Source organism: Vidua chalybeata, chromosome 3, assembly GCF_026979565.1.
Source record: "Vidua chalybeata isolate OUT-0048 chromosome 3, bVidCha1 merged haplotype, whole genome shotgun sequence".
NCBI lineage: Eukaryota > Metazoa > Chordata > Aves > Passeriformes > Viduidae > Vidua > Vidua chalybeata.
In genome coordinates this window covers 56465437-56483834 of record NC_071532.1, presented here as the reverse complement: position 1 = coordinate 56483834, position 18398 = coordinate 56465437, and the positions used below count along the sequence as shown (strand labels likewise).

At 38.9% G+C, this 18398-nt stretch overlaps 1 protein-coding gene across 3 annotated transcripts in view; it reads left to right on the top strand.

The window, feature by feature from the left end:
* The window catches only part of PCMT1 (protein-L-isoaspartate (D-aspartate) O-methyltransferase), a 35476-nt gene extending 22412 nt beyond the window's left edge, over positions 1-13064 (top strand). For 2 of the 3 annotated variants that reach the window (XM_053937334.1, XM_053937331.1), the window contains exons 6-8: positions 514-599; positions 2176-2345; positions 10844-13064. In XM_053937334.1, the coding sequence (XP_053793309.1) occupies positions 514-599; positions 2176-2345; positions 10844-10856 (269 nt within the window). In that variant the 3' untranslated portion in view covers positions 10857-13064. Of the gene's footprint in view, positions 1-513; positions 600-2175; positions 2393-10843 lie in introns of all 3 variants that reach the window. The other variant, XM_053937333.1, reaches the window with a different exon arrangement.
* Positions 13065-18398: the final 5334 nt, after the last annotated feature.

Here is an 18398-nt window from a genome sequence, read left to right as displayed (position 1 = left end):
TGTACAGTGCTACTAAGATATAAATTATATACTTGACTGCACTGAGGTGGTTGTTCCAGTAGAACCCACTTTGGCAGTCAGAGGGATTACACCCTGGAAATACTGGAACTTTCATTACTGATGATCTCTGTTGCCATCTGACTTAGTGGAAATGGTGATCGATAGGGATGAGTTCTCTTGAAGCACTGGTACTTCTTGCTTGGCAGCTTTTGCTTGTGGCCCTTGGTTGGAGCTTGTGCTGGTCAGAATTCATAATATGAGTATTTATGTCACTGACCTCTAAAAGGCTTCTCAGCTTCTGAGGAAATGTGCTCTCCTAAAGAGCATGAATGCAGAAGGTCCTTGCGAGGCTTTAATTTCAGATGCTTCTATAGTATTTAGTATATTCTGTAAGCATGTGTATGCACATATAAGGGTGTTCTGTTGTGTTAATTTTTTATGTGTCGATATGGAAAACCAGCTGTTTTCTCCAGTCCTTTTTAAAATGTTTTAAAAGATAGTGTTTTCTTGCAGTGGGAGATGGACGTATGGGATATGCAGAAGAAGCTCCCTATGATGCAATTCATGTTGGAGCTGCAGCCCCGGTTGTGCCCCAAGCAGTAAGCCTTTATGTTCTGTGTGTGTGTTTCTGTAATATCTTAGCTGTAGAGAATGCTTTGCATACATCTGAATGTAAAATACTTGGTAGCTTGCACTGCTGGGAGTATCAGTGGACAGTGTGGTATTACTATATGGTGTGGGGTTTTTGTCTCTGTTACAATTGGTCTTCCTGTTGGTTTGATAAAGCTGTATGTTCTAATAACTCTGCTCTAAATAAACATATTTTAAAATGACATGTGTGCAACCCTCTATTACAACAATGAACTGGAGAATTTTATTTAATAAGATAATTCAATTTTACCAACACTTCAATTTAAGTGTGTTTCCCAAGTTCCAAAGCACTGAGTCTGTTGAAAGTAAAATGCTCAGGTGGAAGTACAAACTGTGCCATTTGTTTGTAGCTTTCAGAATGGATACAGGGCAGTTCTTACTAGAGAAGCTGAAGAGTAACTGGACTTTTAGAGTATGCATACATATAGTCCATTTTTACAGAAAAGATTTTTTTTTCTCTTCCTTTCATCAGGCACATGATGGTAATACATAGCATTATTTTTATATGCTAGATGCCAGTTAAGGTTTTTAAATCTTAGTGAGGGATAGTGAAAGACTGGGCTTTGAGATGTTATAGACAGATTGGACATTTTCAAACAATGACCAGTGGTGGGGGGGTTTTTTGCTTCATTTTTTTAAAGTAGGTTATGTTTTTAGGGTTTTTTTTTTTTTTGAGGGGGATTTATTTGTTTGGGTTTTGTTGTTTGAGTTTTTTTGTTGGTTTGGTTTTTTTTTTTTTTTGGTGGGGGTGTGTGGGAGGGTGTTCCCAGCAAAATTTTGACAGATGACAACTAAAAAAGTAATTGAAAGCTTATTTGTGAATGAAACAGTTCTTAATTGTAACTTTTGTTAGTAACAGGGATTAAGTGTTTTTTTTCATGACATCTGGGAAGTATGAAATTTTCCTTGAGACTACTGTGATCAGCTTCCTTTAACTATGGAAAAAATGCAAGCTTTTCTCACATACTGTGTTTACATGTCACTTATCTTAGTAATATTCATTTATTTTAGGCTAGTTTCATAAAAGGCTGTTCCATTCACAAAATGAAAGAGGAGCTGTTGGGCAGTGTGTTGTAGATAAAATTTTTCCAGGTAAAGAAATAATGAAGGTCACCAATCTCAAATCTTATTCTGAGGGCTTAAGGGGAGATCAGTTACCCCCAGAATTTTTGACAATGGGCCTGTACTGATGCACAATAACTATTGAACAATTAAACATTTTCAAAAGATTGAATCTGCTTAAAAATAATTTGTGGTTTACATGTTTTCCTCACATATATAGAAAACACAACTGCAACCTACCTAATTAATTAAATTATTTTACTGTAATACCAGTTCTTGTACCATGTTGCTGTAATACTCTCATTTTCAATGCACTTTTTATTTTTCCTAATGAAAGTAGTTATCTACTGCATAAAAATAGATAGATACATAATGGCAAAGCTATTAATCTACTGTAACAAACTTTGGATCCAGCTTCTCTGAAGTGGCTGGTTACATTCTAATTTCTGTGTTGTGTTCTAGCTTATAGACCAGTTAAAACCTGGCGGAAGATTGATATTACCAGTTGGCCCTGCTGGGGGAAACCAGATGCTCGAACAGTATGACAAACTAGAAGATGGCAGTGTCAAAATGAAGCCTCTGATGGGAGTGATATATGTGCCTTTAACAGATAAAGAGAAGCAGTGGTCCAGGTGGAAGTGATTTTCTGTTCCACTTACTTCTTCCACACACATGCAAGGTGAAAGGGTGTGAATTTTAAGCAGATAGACTGCAAGGCCTGCCTTTGCTGCTGTCATTGCTTTCTGCTCCTCCATACCATGAAAAGTGACGCAGTCTGCATTACTACATCACTCAAGGGAGGTTATGCTAAGTTTGAGTTAAATTAAAAGCAAAAGAAAAATATTGCATGGGTTGCACTTTGTCTTTTTTGGACATGTTTTCTTTAGTCTTTGGTGTTTTGAAGATTCTTATTTGTAGTTTTAAACACAGTATTTTCTAAGGTTAAACTTCACTTTTAATGAACTTTTTATAACTATTTTACCCAATAATTAGGGTGAAGTGTAAAATTTTACTTAATAAATACTGTTTTGTCCTTTGAGTTAGTAGTAACTGGGTGTTCATTTTTTATTTTTCTGAAACACTACAAATGAAGAAAAATCTTTGCAAAATCCTTTGTGGAAAATGTTGATGATCTTGCGAGTGCTTTTCCTTTAGCCTTCAAGTAGAAAAAAGTAGAGAAGATAGTTCCTTCTTCCCTAAAGTATAAATGTAGTTGAGCAGTGTTTAGAAAATTTTCTCAGACATGTTATTAGAAGTCTGTAATTGTCTCTGATGTGGCAGTATTTGTGTTTGCCAATACAGCAAACTCTAAAGGCCTTTCTAGAAGTAGGAAACCTTCCAGTGTGCTGAATTGAACAGCCAGTAATAAATGAATAAATAAATAGACTTAATGCAGCTGTCAGCTTAAGCCATGCTAGGCATTAGTATGTGAATGAACAAAGCAGCAGTACTGTTTTGCTTCCTGGCAGAAAGTGCTTGTGAATGTATTATTGGCATTAGTGAAGTGCAGAGATGCGCATTGAGCTCTGAAAACAACTCTTGAGCTTTATAACCTAAATTTAGATTTTTGGCTTTTTTCCCCCTTGATATTTTGGAGTATAGCTTGTGATTTGAATACATGAATACTTAGTCTACCTATCAAAATACTCATAAAAAGTACAAATAAAGCAGTTTGCATACTGTTGCTTAGTGAAACCTCATTTCAGTGTTTCTTGGATTACTATATAGCCACCACGTACAAATTATTCTTAAAACAACTTCAGTGAGATACTGCTTAATTCAAAGCTTATGAAGCATGTTTGTTATTCAAATGTTTTGTATTTGTTATGCAAACGAATGCTTTGGCCTCGAATATTGCCAGTATTCCCTCATTGTGGTACTCAGGGGTTTCCTGCCTCTTGTAAGGCTTTGGAAGCTTTCCTTTGTGGTCAGTTTCCTCCTCTGGCAAATGTTTTATTTAAGTTTGGAGTCCGTGCTTCACTTGCTCTAAAAAAGAGTAGTCGTCTTCTTAAGCCTTCCTTCTCTCAGAGAGTTTTCATAGATTTTTCTCTATTTCCACCTGATCTGATTATAGTAGCAATTGGGATTTTTTTGGTATCCCAAAAAAGGATAGCAACGTGTGTTCATTAAACACTTTAATAAGGGTTTCTCGTATGATGGTATTTATCCCTTACTACAAGTGAAGGTAGGGTACTGTGTTAAGGACTAGAATTCTGAGTTTTTTGCATCTATTCTGTGCAGTTTGGTATTTCATGTTGTCTGCCAGCTTGGGAAGAGCTAATAGCTTGTCTTTGGGTCTTCTTCAGTCATGCATACTGTAGGGTTATTTTCCCTAGAAATTCGTGCCATTTTCTGTGCTTTTCTGAAACAGTTCTTGATTTTATTTATTTATTTTTAATTTAAAAATTTACAGTGGTGTTACCAGAAAATGTAAGTGCTTAGCCTGAAGGCTTCATCTGCAATGGCATAGAGGCTGTATCTTGCTATACACATTTAAATTTCGTTCAGTCTTGGAATACTCTGTTAAAGAAAATCTCAGAAGTCTAGTTCTTGTAACATTTGCTATTTCTTTATTTGTCCTTTTTGTGATATGAAGAAAATTCCCATTTCATTTTCTAGGATAACTGTCAGTGTACTGCTGACCTTACGGGAGGTCACATCTTTTTTTTTTTTTTTGTTTTTCCTTGTTGGTGGCTATGAAGTGTATGGTCAGGCAGCTGCTGCTAAGGAAATTCCTAATTATAGGTCAGCATTTGCTATCTGTGCTAGCATCAAAGATGAAAGAGGTGTTTTTTCTTCACTTCCTAGATTTCAGTTTTTCTTTTCTAAATTGGTCAAGATCAGTGAGCAGAGTTCAGTTAGAGACTCCTCTGAAAAAGCATCTCTTAAGAGTTTCTGTAATAAAAATCTGTAGTGTACGGGAGACTAGTTGCTGTAAATCTCAAATTCATTAAACAATAATCATTTTAAGATTAGCTCAATTCTATGTGTTTACTTTGTCATTATTTTAGTTTACATTATGTGATTTCATTCCTAATGCAGGTAACTCTTTCATCACATTGAATGAAGAACGGGTGTCCCTTCACAGAATACATAGGGACACAGAATGATAGGCCAGCAGCAATTTCCTAGGGTAGCAGACCCTCCAGTTGGCAGGAAAGAAGCTGTTTAATTTTTGCTGAGCCATTCACATTTTGGAATGTTCTTTAATGGGGCTGTAAGGTGCTTTTGCAAAGCAGCACAACACTCTTAAGTGGTGTTTGAAGTCAACCCCCATCTTCAGGTATTTTGTATCATGCTTGCCTATGTAAAACTGGAACTTACAGAGAAAGGAAGTCTGGACTAGCTGGAAGGAAAAGATTCCTTGGATTTCAGTACATTGCTAAATAAAGCATCTTACTTGTGAATACTGTTAAATTTCTTTAGATTTAGGCCATGACTTTGTAGTTTTGGTTCAGTTGCAGTAGTATTTTTTTAAGCTCCCAATATTAGTGGGAATCCTCTCAGATAAGACTCACTGGGACATTTAGAAGTAGAATATACACAGGAACCCTATCTCTGGTATAAAACAAAACAATGCAGTGTGCCAGAGATCCAGCGATCTATGCCCAGTTATGTGATTATACTGATAAGGGTATCCTTTCACATAAAACTTCAATTGCTTTGGGTTTTTTTACTGAAAAATAGGATGGAGAGAGGGCCTCTTGTGTTGCACAGTTGGGAACATGGCTTGATGGCTGCCTTATTGGCACATCTTGTATAAATTAGGATCTCTCTGGTTTTATTTCTCTGTGAAATAAAACTTATTACTTCATTTACTACTTATATGGAAAGACAATTTTAAGTGTCACAGAATCATGGTATTATTTAGGATAGAAAACACGTTTAAGGTCATTGAGTCTGACTGTTAACCTAGTGCTGCCAAGTCCACTCTAAACCATGTTCCTAAGGGCCGCTTCAAGACCTCTTTTAAACACTTTCAGGGGATACCTTGTCCTGCTGGCCACACTACTGCTCATACAGAGGCATAAGAGAATAACAATGTAAATAACAGCAATGAGTCTCTGTTGCATTTCAGATTTGATTTCCAGACAGGCAGCTGTTTAAAAATGTTAACAACTACTTTTGTCTTACATATTGTATTAGTAGAAATGATTTTTATATGTCATGCTAAATTCATATTTGCTGATAAAATACAAAATTATAATGACAGTATGACCTTTCTGAAGAAAAACTTCAGTGACTAAACTGGGGCTGTTACTGTATCCCACTTATCTGTACAAAAACCATGACTAACACCCTTTTGGAAAATGTATTTATTAGGATACCTTTTAATATGTTGCTGCTTAGAAACTCTTATTCAATGTTTCAAGTGCCCTTAATGAGCTAGTTGACCAATTTAGTTTGAAATTAGCAGGTATTGTTTGCTGGAATTCCTCAGGCCATGCAGAGTAATGATTATGGTTTAAGTTTTTATTTTACTTTGGCAAAAAGAATCTCTGCATAAAATATTTTAGTTTAAATTTAAGAATTATGTATTATGTATCAGGGTGGTTTGACCCTTACTGAATGCCAGGTGTTCACCAAAGCTGCTCCCTCCACAACTGGACAGAGGAGAGAGAATACAACGGAAGGCTGGTGAGTTAAGGACAGGCAGAGATCACTCACCAGTTACCACCATGGGTACAACAGACTTGACTTGGGGATATTAATTGAAATTTTTGCCAAGCAAAATCAATGCAGATAATGAAAGGTAAAACAAACCTTAAAAACATCTTTCCTGCACCCCTTGTCCCTCCTTCCTAGCTCTACGTCCTGCCCCCTAGCAGTGCAAGGAGGCAAGGAATGGGGTTTACAGTCAGTTAATCATATGTTCTTCCTGCTGGTCCTCAGGGAGAGGAGTCCTTCCTCTGCTCCACTGTGGGGTCCCTCCCACAGGACACAATCCTTCATGAACTTCTCCAACATGAGTCTTTCCTATGGGCTACAGTTTTTCATGAACTGCTCCAAGGTGGGTCACTGTTCTTGGGATGCAGTGTAGGTTCCCCACAGGGTGACAAGTCCTACCAGGAAACCTGCTCCATTGTGGGCTCCTCTCTTCATGGGTCTGCAGGCCCCTGCCTGGAGCCTGCTCCAGCATGTTTCCCACAGGGTCACAGTGTCCTCTCAGACACTGCTCCAGCATGGACTCCTCCAGGGGCTGCAGGTGGATCTCTGCCTCCCTGTGATCCTCCATGGGCTGCAGGGGCACAGCTGCTTCACCATGGTCTGCACCAGGGGCTGCAGTGGAGTCTCAGCTCTAGTACCTGGAGCACCTCCTGCCCCTCCTCCCCTGATCTGGGTGTCTGCAGGGCTGTTCCTCTCATATGTTCTCACCCCACTTTTCTCTGTACAATAACTTTTTCTTCCTTGAATGTGTTACCACAGAGGTGTTGCTTCCATTCCTGACTGGCTTAGTGTTGGCCAGTGAGGGTCCAGCTAGGAGCCAGCTGGTATTGGCTCTGTGGAACATGGAGGAAGCTTCTGGCAGCTTCTCACAGAAGCCACCCCTGCAGCACACTCTCCCCCCACTATTACCAAAACTTTGCCAGGCAAACCAAATACAATGATGTAAAAGTGCATGTCATATATCTGATATAGTAGATTACAGAAAAAATTCCTTTATCATTTCAATTTATTCTCAATTTTATGATTGATCATAGCAAATAATAAATATAATAGCACCTTTCCAGATTAAAATGCTGCAAGTCTAAATATTGCATCTTTAAAGTTATAAAGTGAGAAATAATGGGCTGCTGAAACATTGAGTAGATGCTGTATTTCTAATTCGTAAAAGGCTACACTCTGAGTTTCGCTTTCAGTAATGACACCATGTTTTTCATAGATGAATGACGTATTGAGAAGGGAAAGTCAAATGCTGCCTAATGACAAGAAAATTGAAGTGGACCTAAAAGAATGAGATACAGACTTCAGCTAGATTTATAAATGTTTGTTTAAATATTGAATTTGAATCCCTTCTACTAAAGAGGTGGTGAGGGATCACAAAGCTGCATGACTTATTTGTATCCCAAACTTATTGTTGATAAGATTACTGATTCTTTATAGTTTGTAATTTACCTGAAAAGCTGCGTATTAGATTTTTTTCTGAGAATGTTTCTTGTTTTTTTTGGAATTTCATAATGGGAAGTGTAGAATATTCATGTATATGTTTTCCCTAGTAGTAAGCGAAAATTTTGCAAACTTTCTTACATTTTTTTCAAGAATAGTAATTTTGAGCTAATGACTTCTGAAATTTGCTTTAACTTGAGTTTACAAAATTGCTTTGATGCCTCAGTTGATAGATGAATGATTCTCTTGCTGAAATTACAAAAGCCTGAGAAGGACTACTGTGGTGACTTAAACCCTAAATATATATATCGCTTGCTAAGCAGGAGCTGGTAAGCAGATTGGAAGGAGTGCATATATGAAAGTGGAGAGAAGTTACGTGAGTTGTGTAAGAGTCACAGTAAATAGCCATGGCCAGAAAGGATGCAAATTACTAGATCTTTCCTGTGGCTCTAGAGGACAACAGGATAGTTTTAACAAGGAAAGAGCAGTCTTTTGAGTCTCCTTTTAAGTTTGTAGCAGGATAGATTTTGTTATACCACTGGGAGGACAGGATAAAGTATCCTGATTCTTACCAGTCGCTGAAATCTGGTGGGTTTCATAAGTTGGCAGCTTCCAATCCATACAGGATCAGCTCAGGTCAGCTGATGCTGGTTTGCAGTATGTATTTATGTCTGCAAGCTGTGCTACATTAGGCAGAAAGCTGACAACTGTTACCTATCGGGTGATCTGAGACTTTTCTGGAACTTTCTAATACATAATAGTGCACATATAAATTCAACTTCTGTCTCTAGAAAATAAATGTTGTATAATTTCAACATGTCTATAGTGGATTGGTTTGGGCTGGCATGCTGTTGTTAGATTAAGGAGTAGTGAAGAGCAAGTGAAAAAACCTCTTGAGGAAAGCTGATCCCCTTAATACAGTAAATGTTCTAAAAAATAAAATATGAAAATCCTTCTTTTGAATGTCACATATAGGATTTAGTGGTCAGGAATATGTTAAAGCAACAAAAAATACCAACAATTAAAACATTGCCATGCTAATATAATTTACCTTAAATGATATATTTATATAATACTTATATGTTTTAAGTAGAAATAGCATGTTGGAGAAGAAAAAAACAAACCCATACTTTAAATACTTTTAAGTGCATTAGCAACATTATGCAAAAGCCTTGCTAACATCTGCGGCTGGGTAAAATTATTGTGTTTTAATAGTTTCAGAGTAAATACAGAATGTTTCTTAGGCTTACAGTTTCTTGAGGATCTGCCTTGGGTTTGAAGGATTATGAATTGCTTGTCACAGTAAAAGACCAGGGTTTTATAAAGCTGTGAATGTGTGGTAGGAATCAGGATAAAAATCACACCCACAATTAGGCATATGAGACTAAGCCAGCAACAGCAGTAGTCATTACTTACAAACACTTCTTGAAGTTGTAAAAATTAACTGATGATGCAGCTCCTGGAAGTGTTAGGGATGAATGAAGCACTTGTCCTGAATTCACTGGCACTGCATTTTAAACTGGGTATCAGATGTTCATTTCTTTTTATCTGTTTAAAATAAGCAAATACCCATTCTGTGAGACAGACAAATATGGAGAGCTTCCAAACCTTTAGCTATAAACAGATTTTTCTTTATCCCTGCCAAGATGTGTTCTTCTGCCTCCTGCTTTTTTTCTGCTGTGTGTAATTACTGCAGTGCTGTAAAACTCTGTGATTAGTACTTTACTATTAGGAGGCAGTGCAAAGTGCAAAGAATGCAAATATTTATCACTTACAAATCACAACATTTGCATCCCAACTGCATTAGATAGAAAACTAGTTATTTAAGCACTAGTTTCTACAGCCTTTTCAGTTGCTTTTAAAATGTTTTGCATGCTGTCATTCCATGCTATATGATTCCTGGAGCATAATAATGTCTTTGGAACTTAAAGGTTTTGTATGTGTGCATGTAGAACTATATTTTTGTGGGTTAGTTTGCATGATAGCTGGAAATACTATTGTGTATTGAGCCAGCAATCACATTATTACTGAGTTTTTTTCTAATTCAGACACTGTTTGCTTTGGCTAATGAGGCTGATACACCTACTAAAAGAAAAATTGCAGCAAATTCATTCTGAATTTATAGATTGCTTGTGCCTTGTCAAAAAAAAAAAAAAAGAGGCAAAACACGTCTCTTTGAGTTTCCCATTGCTCAGAGTGGCACAGTGCACAGCTTTCAGATTTGATGGGTGTTTTGCATTAAAATTAATGCTTCAGAAATACTTAAACAAATCACTACTATATGATAACTTTATAGTTGGAATATAGGTTCTATGGCTTTCTTGTTTCAATGTGTTTTAAATGTCCTACAGGAAAAAAACCTCTGCATTTTCTAGATTCCTTTCAGTCATTTAGAGAGACTTGTTGATGCATCCTTTCTCCTAACTAGATCTCCTTTTAGCTCACACACACACACATACACACATACGCACACACTGCCCCCAACCCTTCCATAACCTACTCCTGAATTATCATAGCTCCTTCAGGAGCTAATTGAGTTCTCTGAGAAATAAATAAACTAAGTGGTACAAACTGCAGAACAGGGATGCAAGACACTGTTCCCACTTTCTTGAGAGACTGCAGCTGAAGCTAAACTTGCCTTTTTGGCAGCTACAGAGGATGGGTTTTGCCAATACTCTGTCTAGTAAGTTGGCTCAGTTGCTTGCCAGTGCGTAGCCAGCAGAATTCGGATGGCAGGTAGCTGTGTTACTAGCTGTGCAGTGTGGAGGGGTTTCCTTAAAGCAAGTGATCCATTAAATGTAAAATAGAGGGACCCATATTTCACAATAAGTCACATAGTAGTATGAGATGATATGGGATTGCTGTTGCCTTTCCTTTGGTGTTTGTTTCTTTTCTCAAATGCTTGAAGAAGTTTTGCTGATGTCCGTGAGCACTTAAATATAACCTGTTTCAATATCAAAACTTTTCAAATACCATTTCCAAGGGGAGAAGAAACATAACTGCATGTGTTTTCTTTCTACAGGGATGAATTGTAAAAGCTACATCATCTTGACCCAAACATAGTGTTACAGTGGACTGCTCATCTCCAGTTCTAAAAGCTTTTTGAAAACCAACAGCATTGCAGCTTGTTTTGGACTTCGTTATACTGTTGTTATCAGCATGGAAAAGCGTGTTGTTTGTTTTATTTTTTTAGATGCTCAAGGCAAATCTGATAAAGAAATGGTGGAAAGTTTTATGTGGGCACTGTTTTATTTAACATGCCTTTATTTCACTTTCATCTGTTCAAAGTGAATTTCTGCAAAACTGCAGATAAAGACCTATAGCTTGTGAACTCTGATTTTGATGGGGGAACTTGAACACTCACTTCTCTCGGCTCCTGTGTCCCTTGGTAAAACTGCTTCTGTGCACCTTATGACACTACGTAGGTAATACCAGGTTTTCTGTGTTCCAACGTCTGCTAGATGCTACTAAAAGGAGATGATCTTCCTTCCTAAGCTTTTGACATGGTGTCATAGACTAGCATGTAGTAGATACAATCAGCTGCTTTTTTACCTTAAAGCCAGGCATTTGTATATATTAAATTTCAAGACATCAGAGGTAGGTGGCCACTCTTATCAAACATTGCTGTTCAAGCTGGACATAACAGACATAGTTTTCCCTTTCGTTCTAAAATTGATTAATGTAATATTGAAATTCTGTTGTGGTTTATAGCTGAGTGCTGGTGTGATACACATGGAGCTAACTCTGTAACTGTGAGATGAGGTGTGTTCCAATCACTGAACAATTTATGCAATGCTGCTTTGCCAAATAAAGTTAAAAGCAAAAGGGGGTTTTGTGCTTGTGTGGAAGATTAGGATGGGTAGGTAGTCTGAGATATGGATTGCTAGGTTCTTTATTAAAAGCCAAAACCCCCTTTGGTTCTAAGAAAAAGTTGTTTTTGGAAAAGCCATTTGCTGTATTAATGTTCTCATTTTTATATCTGTGGACACCCAGGGAAAATTCTAGCTTTTTAGAAAGTGAATACTAAATTGCTGTAAAAGGAATGCATCGGAAAGAATTCTGGACTCCAAAGTACAAATAAATGCATTTGTTCAGTTTTCATATAGAAGAGTAGTTGGAAGGCTATAAACCTTTTCTTCTGCCCTAAGTTTTCTATTTTGGTACTGTAAGATATCAACAGCAAATTACGAAGCAGTACAGTAAAGTGGGCTGCTTTAAGAAAGGAGGGAAGTGTGTCTTCAGTCACCTTGCTCATATTTGAGCAACCAGGAATTAAAGTAAACAGCTTACTATCCTTTCTTTTTTTTTAAAATAGGAAAGATTATAGACGAAAACAACCCATAGTGTCACTGGAAAAAAACCCAAAACAACTTTTTATGGTGGAAGAGAAATTTTGTGATAGGATTAATCCCTGGAAGCATAAAGGTTATAATTCAAAGGTCTCTGAATATGGAAAAGGAACATTTTAAATAACCTGCCTCTTGAAGGCCCGCCCCATTTTGTTCCTCTGTGAAAGATACTATAGTAGTATCTTAATTTATTTAGATGTTTGGAAGTTAATGTACCACCTCCTGATCTGACTGTAGCCTGGGAGCACATGCACAAGATTAATCTTATAAAGAAATTAATATAGTGCATATTCTAGAAAATACAATCCAGAAAAATCCACTTGCGTCTGACAAATTTGTACTAACCCACAATCAACTGTGACTCTAGTTCTTGGTGTTGAAGTGAAATATCTTAACTGATGCATGCTAACGTTCAACCTTTCGGTCACTGTATCTTTCAGTTTGAGTTCAGCTTTATTTACATCTTCTCACTAATTTAATCAGTTAAATGAAAGATACGAGCTCAACTGTATCCAAATTCCTGTCTCTGGACACAGTGTAATAAGCTAGCCTGACTTGGAAGTGGTGTTAAAGCTGAGACCCGATGACAGCTTCCTGGGGGAGAACCCCTTCAGGAGGTGTAAGGCTTCAGGGACCAAGGCTGGTGGGAATAGTGCACCCATTCCACTGAAGGAGTTGATGACAGTCAAGGTACTAGGACAGAAAGGAGTATCCAGGAGTAGCATTTAGGAGTCAAAAATGGAAACTCCTCCATGATGGAGCAATGGTTCTGAAGTGAAAACTTGGAGACAAGGACAAGTTGAAATGCAGAAGACTTGAAGAGCTTGAATAAATGCTGTGTGAACTGTCTGAATTGCTACTTTGCCAAATAAAACAAAATGAGAGGAAGTTGTATCTAGGTGTCTGTCTGATTTTGTGACTGATTTTGTTGTTTTTTAACTTTCAACAGGATTTCACATATCCAGAAGAAAACATGTATAAAAATACCAGTTTGCTAACTGACCAGAACTGTGTCCATTTTCAGTCAATTAATGTATTGCAGCAGTTACAAATCCTGTTAATAGTAGCCTGTTAGTAGGTTCCACTACCTGGAATGTAAGTGGGGTTTTTGGTGTCTGTTTGGAATTTCTGAAACACACATCTGTGTTGTTTCTGGGATCCAGACAGTAGAAGACTTGGAAAGCCAATACCTGTATCTTGAAAACCCACCAAGAGTTGTGGGCTCTCCACAGAGGTGTTTGATGTGCTGTAGGGATGCTTTCTGTTTCTGTAGCAGGAACTTTTTCTGTTCAGACTGGTCAGAGCCCATAGCATGACTTTTTCTGGAGGGAAACCAGCACACAGCACATGTGCACCAGCACTGCTGATGAAGCCACCTGGATGATTCCTGAAATGTTTTGTAGTCATCAAGTTTAAAACAGTCAATAATGCCTGGGGGCTCTGCGTGGTAGGCTCTGGAGCTTGCAGCTGGCAGCAGTTCTCTCCACATGTGCAGTGTTTTTGTGACAGGGTGACAAGCTCCAGGATTTTTGAGTGTGAAGGGACTGTGTAATTAACCAATCAGCACAAAGAAGTAAAGTAAAATAGTCAGTGGAAAATTCTGAACTAGTACTCTCCTTCCTGCCAGGAAGAAAGTTGTTAACCCATTCTTACAGTAATAGTGTTTTCTTCCTTCTACTCATTAATGTGCCCTAGGTTGTGCTGCTTTTGATTAAAATGCAGTTCACAGAAGGAAGACATGAGACAATTCCTTTTGAACCTTGACACGATACAAAAGATGAGTAACACAAACCATGCTCATGATTTGTAGCTTTGGTTCTATTTAGCTGATTTTATAGAATGCAGTTCGAGAGATGAATAGTTACCTTTATGCAACCTTGATGCCTGTCCCAAGCAATGTGGAAGAGGTATTCTGCTGAAGTGAATAAGGGGTGGTCCTGGTTCAGAAAAAAGGCAGATGATGAGGTCACATATGCACATTGTGCAGAGCAAAACAAAAAAAATTCAGAGGGCAAGTGTTGCCTCACAGATGGCACAGGGAGACACAGGAGATGATGAGGTCTGAAATTGGTCTTTTGCATTTCAGGATGTTCAGACTTCATAGATCGGGAAGGGTAAATTAGAGCTTAAGTATTGTGGTAAACAATAGATGGCTTCAAGCATGGGGTTTAAATTGGTTTGTGTGTTCGGACATTTTGCCATTGTTGAGATTATTTGAGTTTTGTCCATCTGCTTTTAACTGTGAAAAGTTGTGAACTGCAGACCAGTTGTGGTAAGTCACAGACACTCTTAAGATACCATAACCCCACTCTGCCTTTATTGTAAATAACACACACTTGTGTGCTCAGAGCCCTCAGCTGGCAAGGTTTGGGGTTCCATGCCTCAGCCAGGTCTGAGAAAATAAGCATGGACTAAAACTCAGCCTTATGCTGGTGGAGGTGATGTACACTTCCCTCTACCTGGCCTATTTACTTCCCACACTTCATCCTCGACAAACAGGATTGCTTTCTGTTCCAGGTAGTATTTTTTTACACAGTACAAATTCATGCTGCAGCAGATGCACTCTGAATTTTCCTATGAAAGGCTGTTACTGTTCTCTTATGCTCTTGGCAGGGTGTTAATGAGATGCTCAGCAGGATGTGCTTGGGAACTAAAACTGTATTCCTTTAGATTATGAATTGAGTGGACATAACTATTGCTGGAATATGTATGGAGGAGATTCAGCTGCCCATTGAGAATTGCCTGAAAGCTTCAGAAGGAGAAATGAAAATAACTCATGTCATGTCTCATCATACCAAACTTAGAACTTGAGACAATTCTGTGCCTTTTAGCAAAACTTTTTTAGCAACAGCAGACTATTTTCATAAAGATTGTTGATAAAGTTACTCTGAGATCTCATTTCTATTCTCTAAGGTTTCTTTGTAGTCCAGCCATTTTCATCATATGCTTCTGAGCAACTGACCTGGTAGATACTCTTGAGAACATTCCCTAATGCTTCTGAGAAGCTGAAGTCCTTTTTTCAGCCATGTTTGGGCTTATGTTTGCATTTTATGTGTTTGTACTATTAACAAGCCATGTGTCTTACTATGTTCTGCCAAATCCTTTTTCAGCTATAATGGAGAAGTGGCATCTGAGTTAAATCAGTAACTTTTATTGCAGGTGCCTTATGGACTAGGAGGACACTCTCAAAGGCCTCTGGTTAGGAAAGTGGGTAATTCAGAGCACCTGCCAAGGCTACTGCTCTGATCAGAGCTCTAGAGAAGCTCCTCTGCTCTGGATATAGAGGCAGCCTTAGGACAGTCATCGCTTGGGCATGGAATTAGCCTTCAGGCATGCTTTCCCTATAGGCCCAATCTTCCACTGGGCTGCCTGCTTTCAAGCTCTTTACAGTGCTGCACTCATTCAAGCTACCTGCTCCCTCTATATCTGTGTTATCCAGGCACTTTGTTTGAGTGTAGAAATCTTAAATTCATCTCTTTAATCTTTTTAGGATCTTGTAGTTTTAAGAACTATGTTAAAATGTCTTGTTCTGCCCTCTTTAGAGCAGGATTATACATTTCTGTTGGCCAAGGAAGTGGCAACTCTTTGTCGTTCACTGAACCTTTCTGCCTTGTCTGGTTTCTGCCAACTTGCTCAAAATACACTTTTCATTGGTTTATGAGTGGTTTATAACTGCCAGCCAGGAGCCTTATAACTGCAAAAATTAAAATTTTAGCAGGTGTATTTAAAAACTTGTTTCTGAAGTGTGCTAATCCAGTAATTCTAGATTTCTCTTTCTTTGTGTTTCAGGGCTCCAGTGCAGAGTGCAGCTCACTTTTTCAGTTGTTTTAAGTAACTATTACTTGAAAAATATAGAGCAGAGTTACTTTTACACAATTCCCCCCCCCCCCCCTTTAAATACTACTTGTTTACAGCATGTTTCCTGGTCACTCAGCTCAGATCAATTGTGTCATGGGCTCTTTTTCATATTAATTACTGTGTGTTTATTGTCTCTGGTCTTTATGCCCATCAGCACTCTCTGAATCTTCTCTAGCTTTTCCCTTTGCTCTTACTCTTTTAGCTTTTGCCATTAGAAACTGAAAAATCCCAATTCCTGATGCACATAAAAACAGCCAGAACAGATCTCAGTGATGCATGACTGTGGATTCTGTTAGGGCTTACTAGAAAGGCTCTCCCTTTGTTTTGGGGTGGCATGTTCGTGTTGCTATTGGTTCATGCCTCTGGCTGGCTCTGTGCAGTTTGGGATTGAAACTCTTTACGCTTTATCTAGGATTTGAAAAGCAAATGGAGCATCACACTGACCTATTTCAGCCTTTTTGTTTTGTAAATGTGCTCTTGGAACTGCCTCTGCTATTATCCTATAGTGCTATTGAGTGAGATGTTCAGGCTCGCATCCCCTGAAAAAGTGGGCAGTAAGCAGCCCATATTATGGAAAAAAAACCTCCTTACTTGTAAATATGGATCAAACATAGGTAAGTATTGTGTTGTTTGCTACTCTGAAGTAATTTGTATCCTTAAGCTGTCTGAAGGGCAAAACAGTTTTTAAAAAAGTCTAAATGAAATAAGAATCTTGATTAACATTAAAATACACTGACAAAATAAATTTTAATGACCTCTCCTAATACACAGAGGAGCAACATCCACAGGGCTATGCAGTCAGGGTAGTCAATATTTCCTGCTTACCTAAGATGCTGGTAAGAATAGGTGGACTAAGCATATTCACAGGTATGTGGATAGACAAACGTCACTGTTTAGGACAGGAAAACCGGATCTGAGACTTCAAATAGTGACGACTTTCACACAGCATGTCTCGCTTCTGCTACAGGATAAACACTTGTAGGTAGGTCCCTTTTGACACAGAAATATTCTGTGATCTGCGACTGTGTGCAACTCCCCAGCTCTGGGGTCTGCATGAGGGGCCATGAATGCAGTTTTAGTAATGCAGCCATGAAGATAGACTAGAAGCACTGCCTGCGCTGAGCAGTCCTTTGACATCAGAGGGAGAGCCCCAACCTTGGGAGTGGCTGGGAAGGGGCTATGGAAGTGGTGTCAGCAGGAGGCAGTGGCTGCCTGGGGAGAAGGGGAAAAGCATCCTGAGCATGTTTACAGTATTTTCTGCTACTCCCAGGTGTGCTCTAGCTCAGTAGTTCAGTATGACTTCTTTAAAATCAAACAGCATGAAAGCCATTAAATGCAAACACATGATATTGAGACCAGTGTGTGTGTTAATTGCAGGAGCTTCCAAGCCAATCTGTTACTTTGCCAACTTTGTCTTGCTCTCCATCCAGCTGACAATGCCCCCAGGCTCTCTGCTAAGGTGAAAACGATTTTATATCACTCCAGCCGTGGAGTTTGCTGTCACCTGGAAGTAACAGGCCTCAAGCTGGTGGCCCACAGGGTAGTAACTGTCACCATCTCCCATCCTAGAAAGAAGACTCCCTGGGAAGATTGGCCACTCTAAGGCAGCACTAGACAGAACTTCTGTACCTTGCTTGCTGTCTGCTGCTCTCTGCTCACAGGTGTTCATTCTCAGCTGTCATATGCAAAATCCGTGAAAGTTTATTCCACTAGCAGCAGCACAGAAACAAAGGCTGCAGCCTCTTGCACCATGGCTGCACTGGCCAGCTTGTGCTTTGTGCCAGATCTTGCTGATGCCCTGCCCAGCAGAACAAACCAAACCTTTTGTTCTGCTGCTGGCTGTGTGCCAGGGTAATGGGTTTTGGTAATAGGAGCACAGTGAGCACAGAGGGAAAAGACCACTTTTCTTGCTGCTTTGGTAAGGTGATGAAGGACATTAAAGTATTTAATTAAAACCCAATGCAAATTTCAATAATGGAAAATAAGACCCCAACCAAATGGGCAGTGAGTCTTTCCTAGAAGGCTGTATTTAAAATGTGGCCTTTTGGGCCTTGCGCTATTTGCCATGTCTGCTGGGGACTGGGATGGAAGAGAGGCCATACTCCCAAATTGGAAATGGGCAGCATCAGCAGATGGTCTCCTGGACCCACTGTAACACAAGTACAAACAACCAGACTTTGCCTCATGTGGCACGAGCAAGGAGCACTGGCAACCAGATTCCCTGAGTGGCTGGCACAGCCAGCTCTACAACTGCTGACCTGCTCAGCTCAAGCACTGCTTGAGAGACAGGTCACACAGGCAGATGTCCTGTCCTTCTCTGTCTCCCTGAAACAAGTATCTCAACAACTCCCCCCAACATACACATTCTAC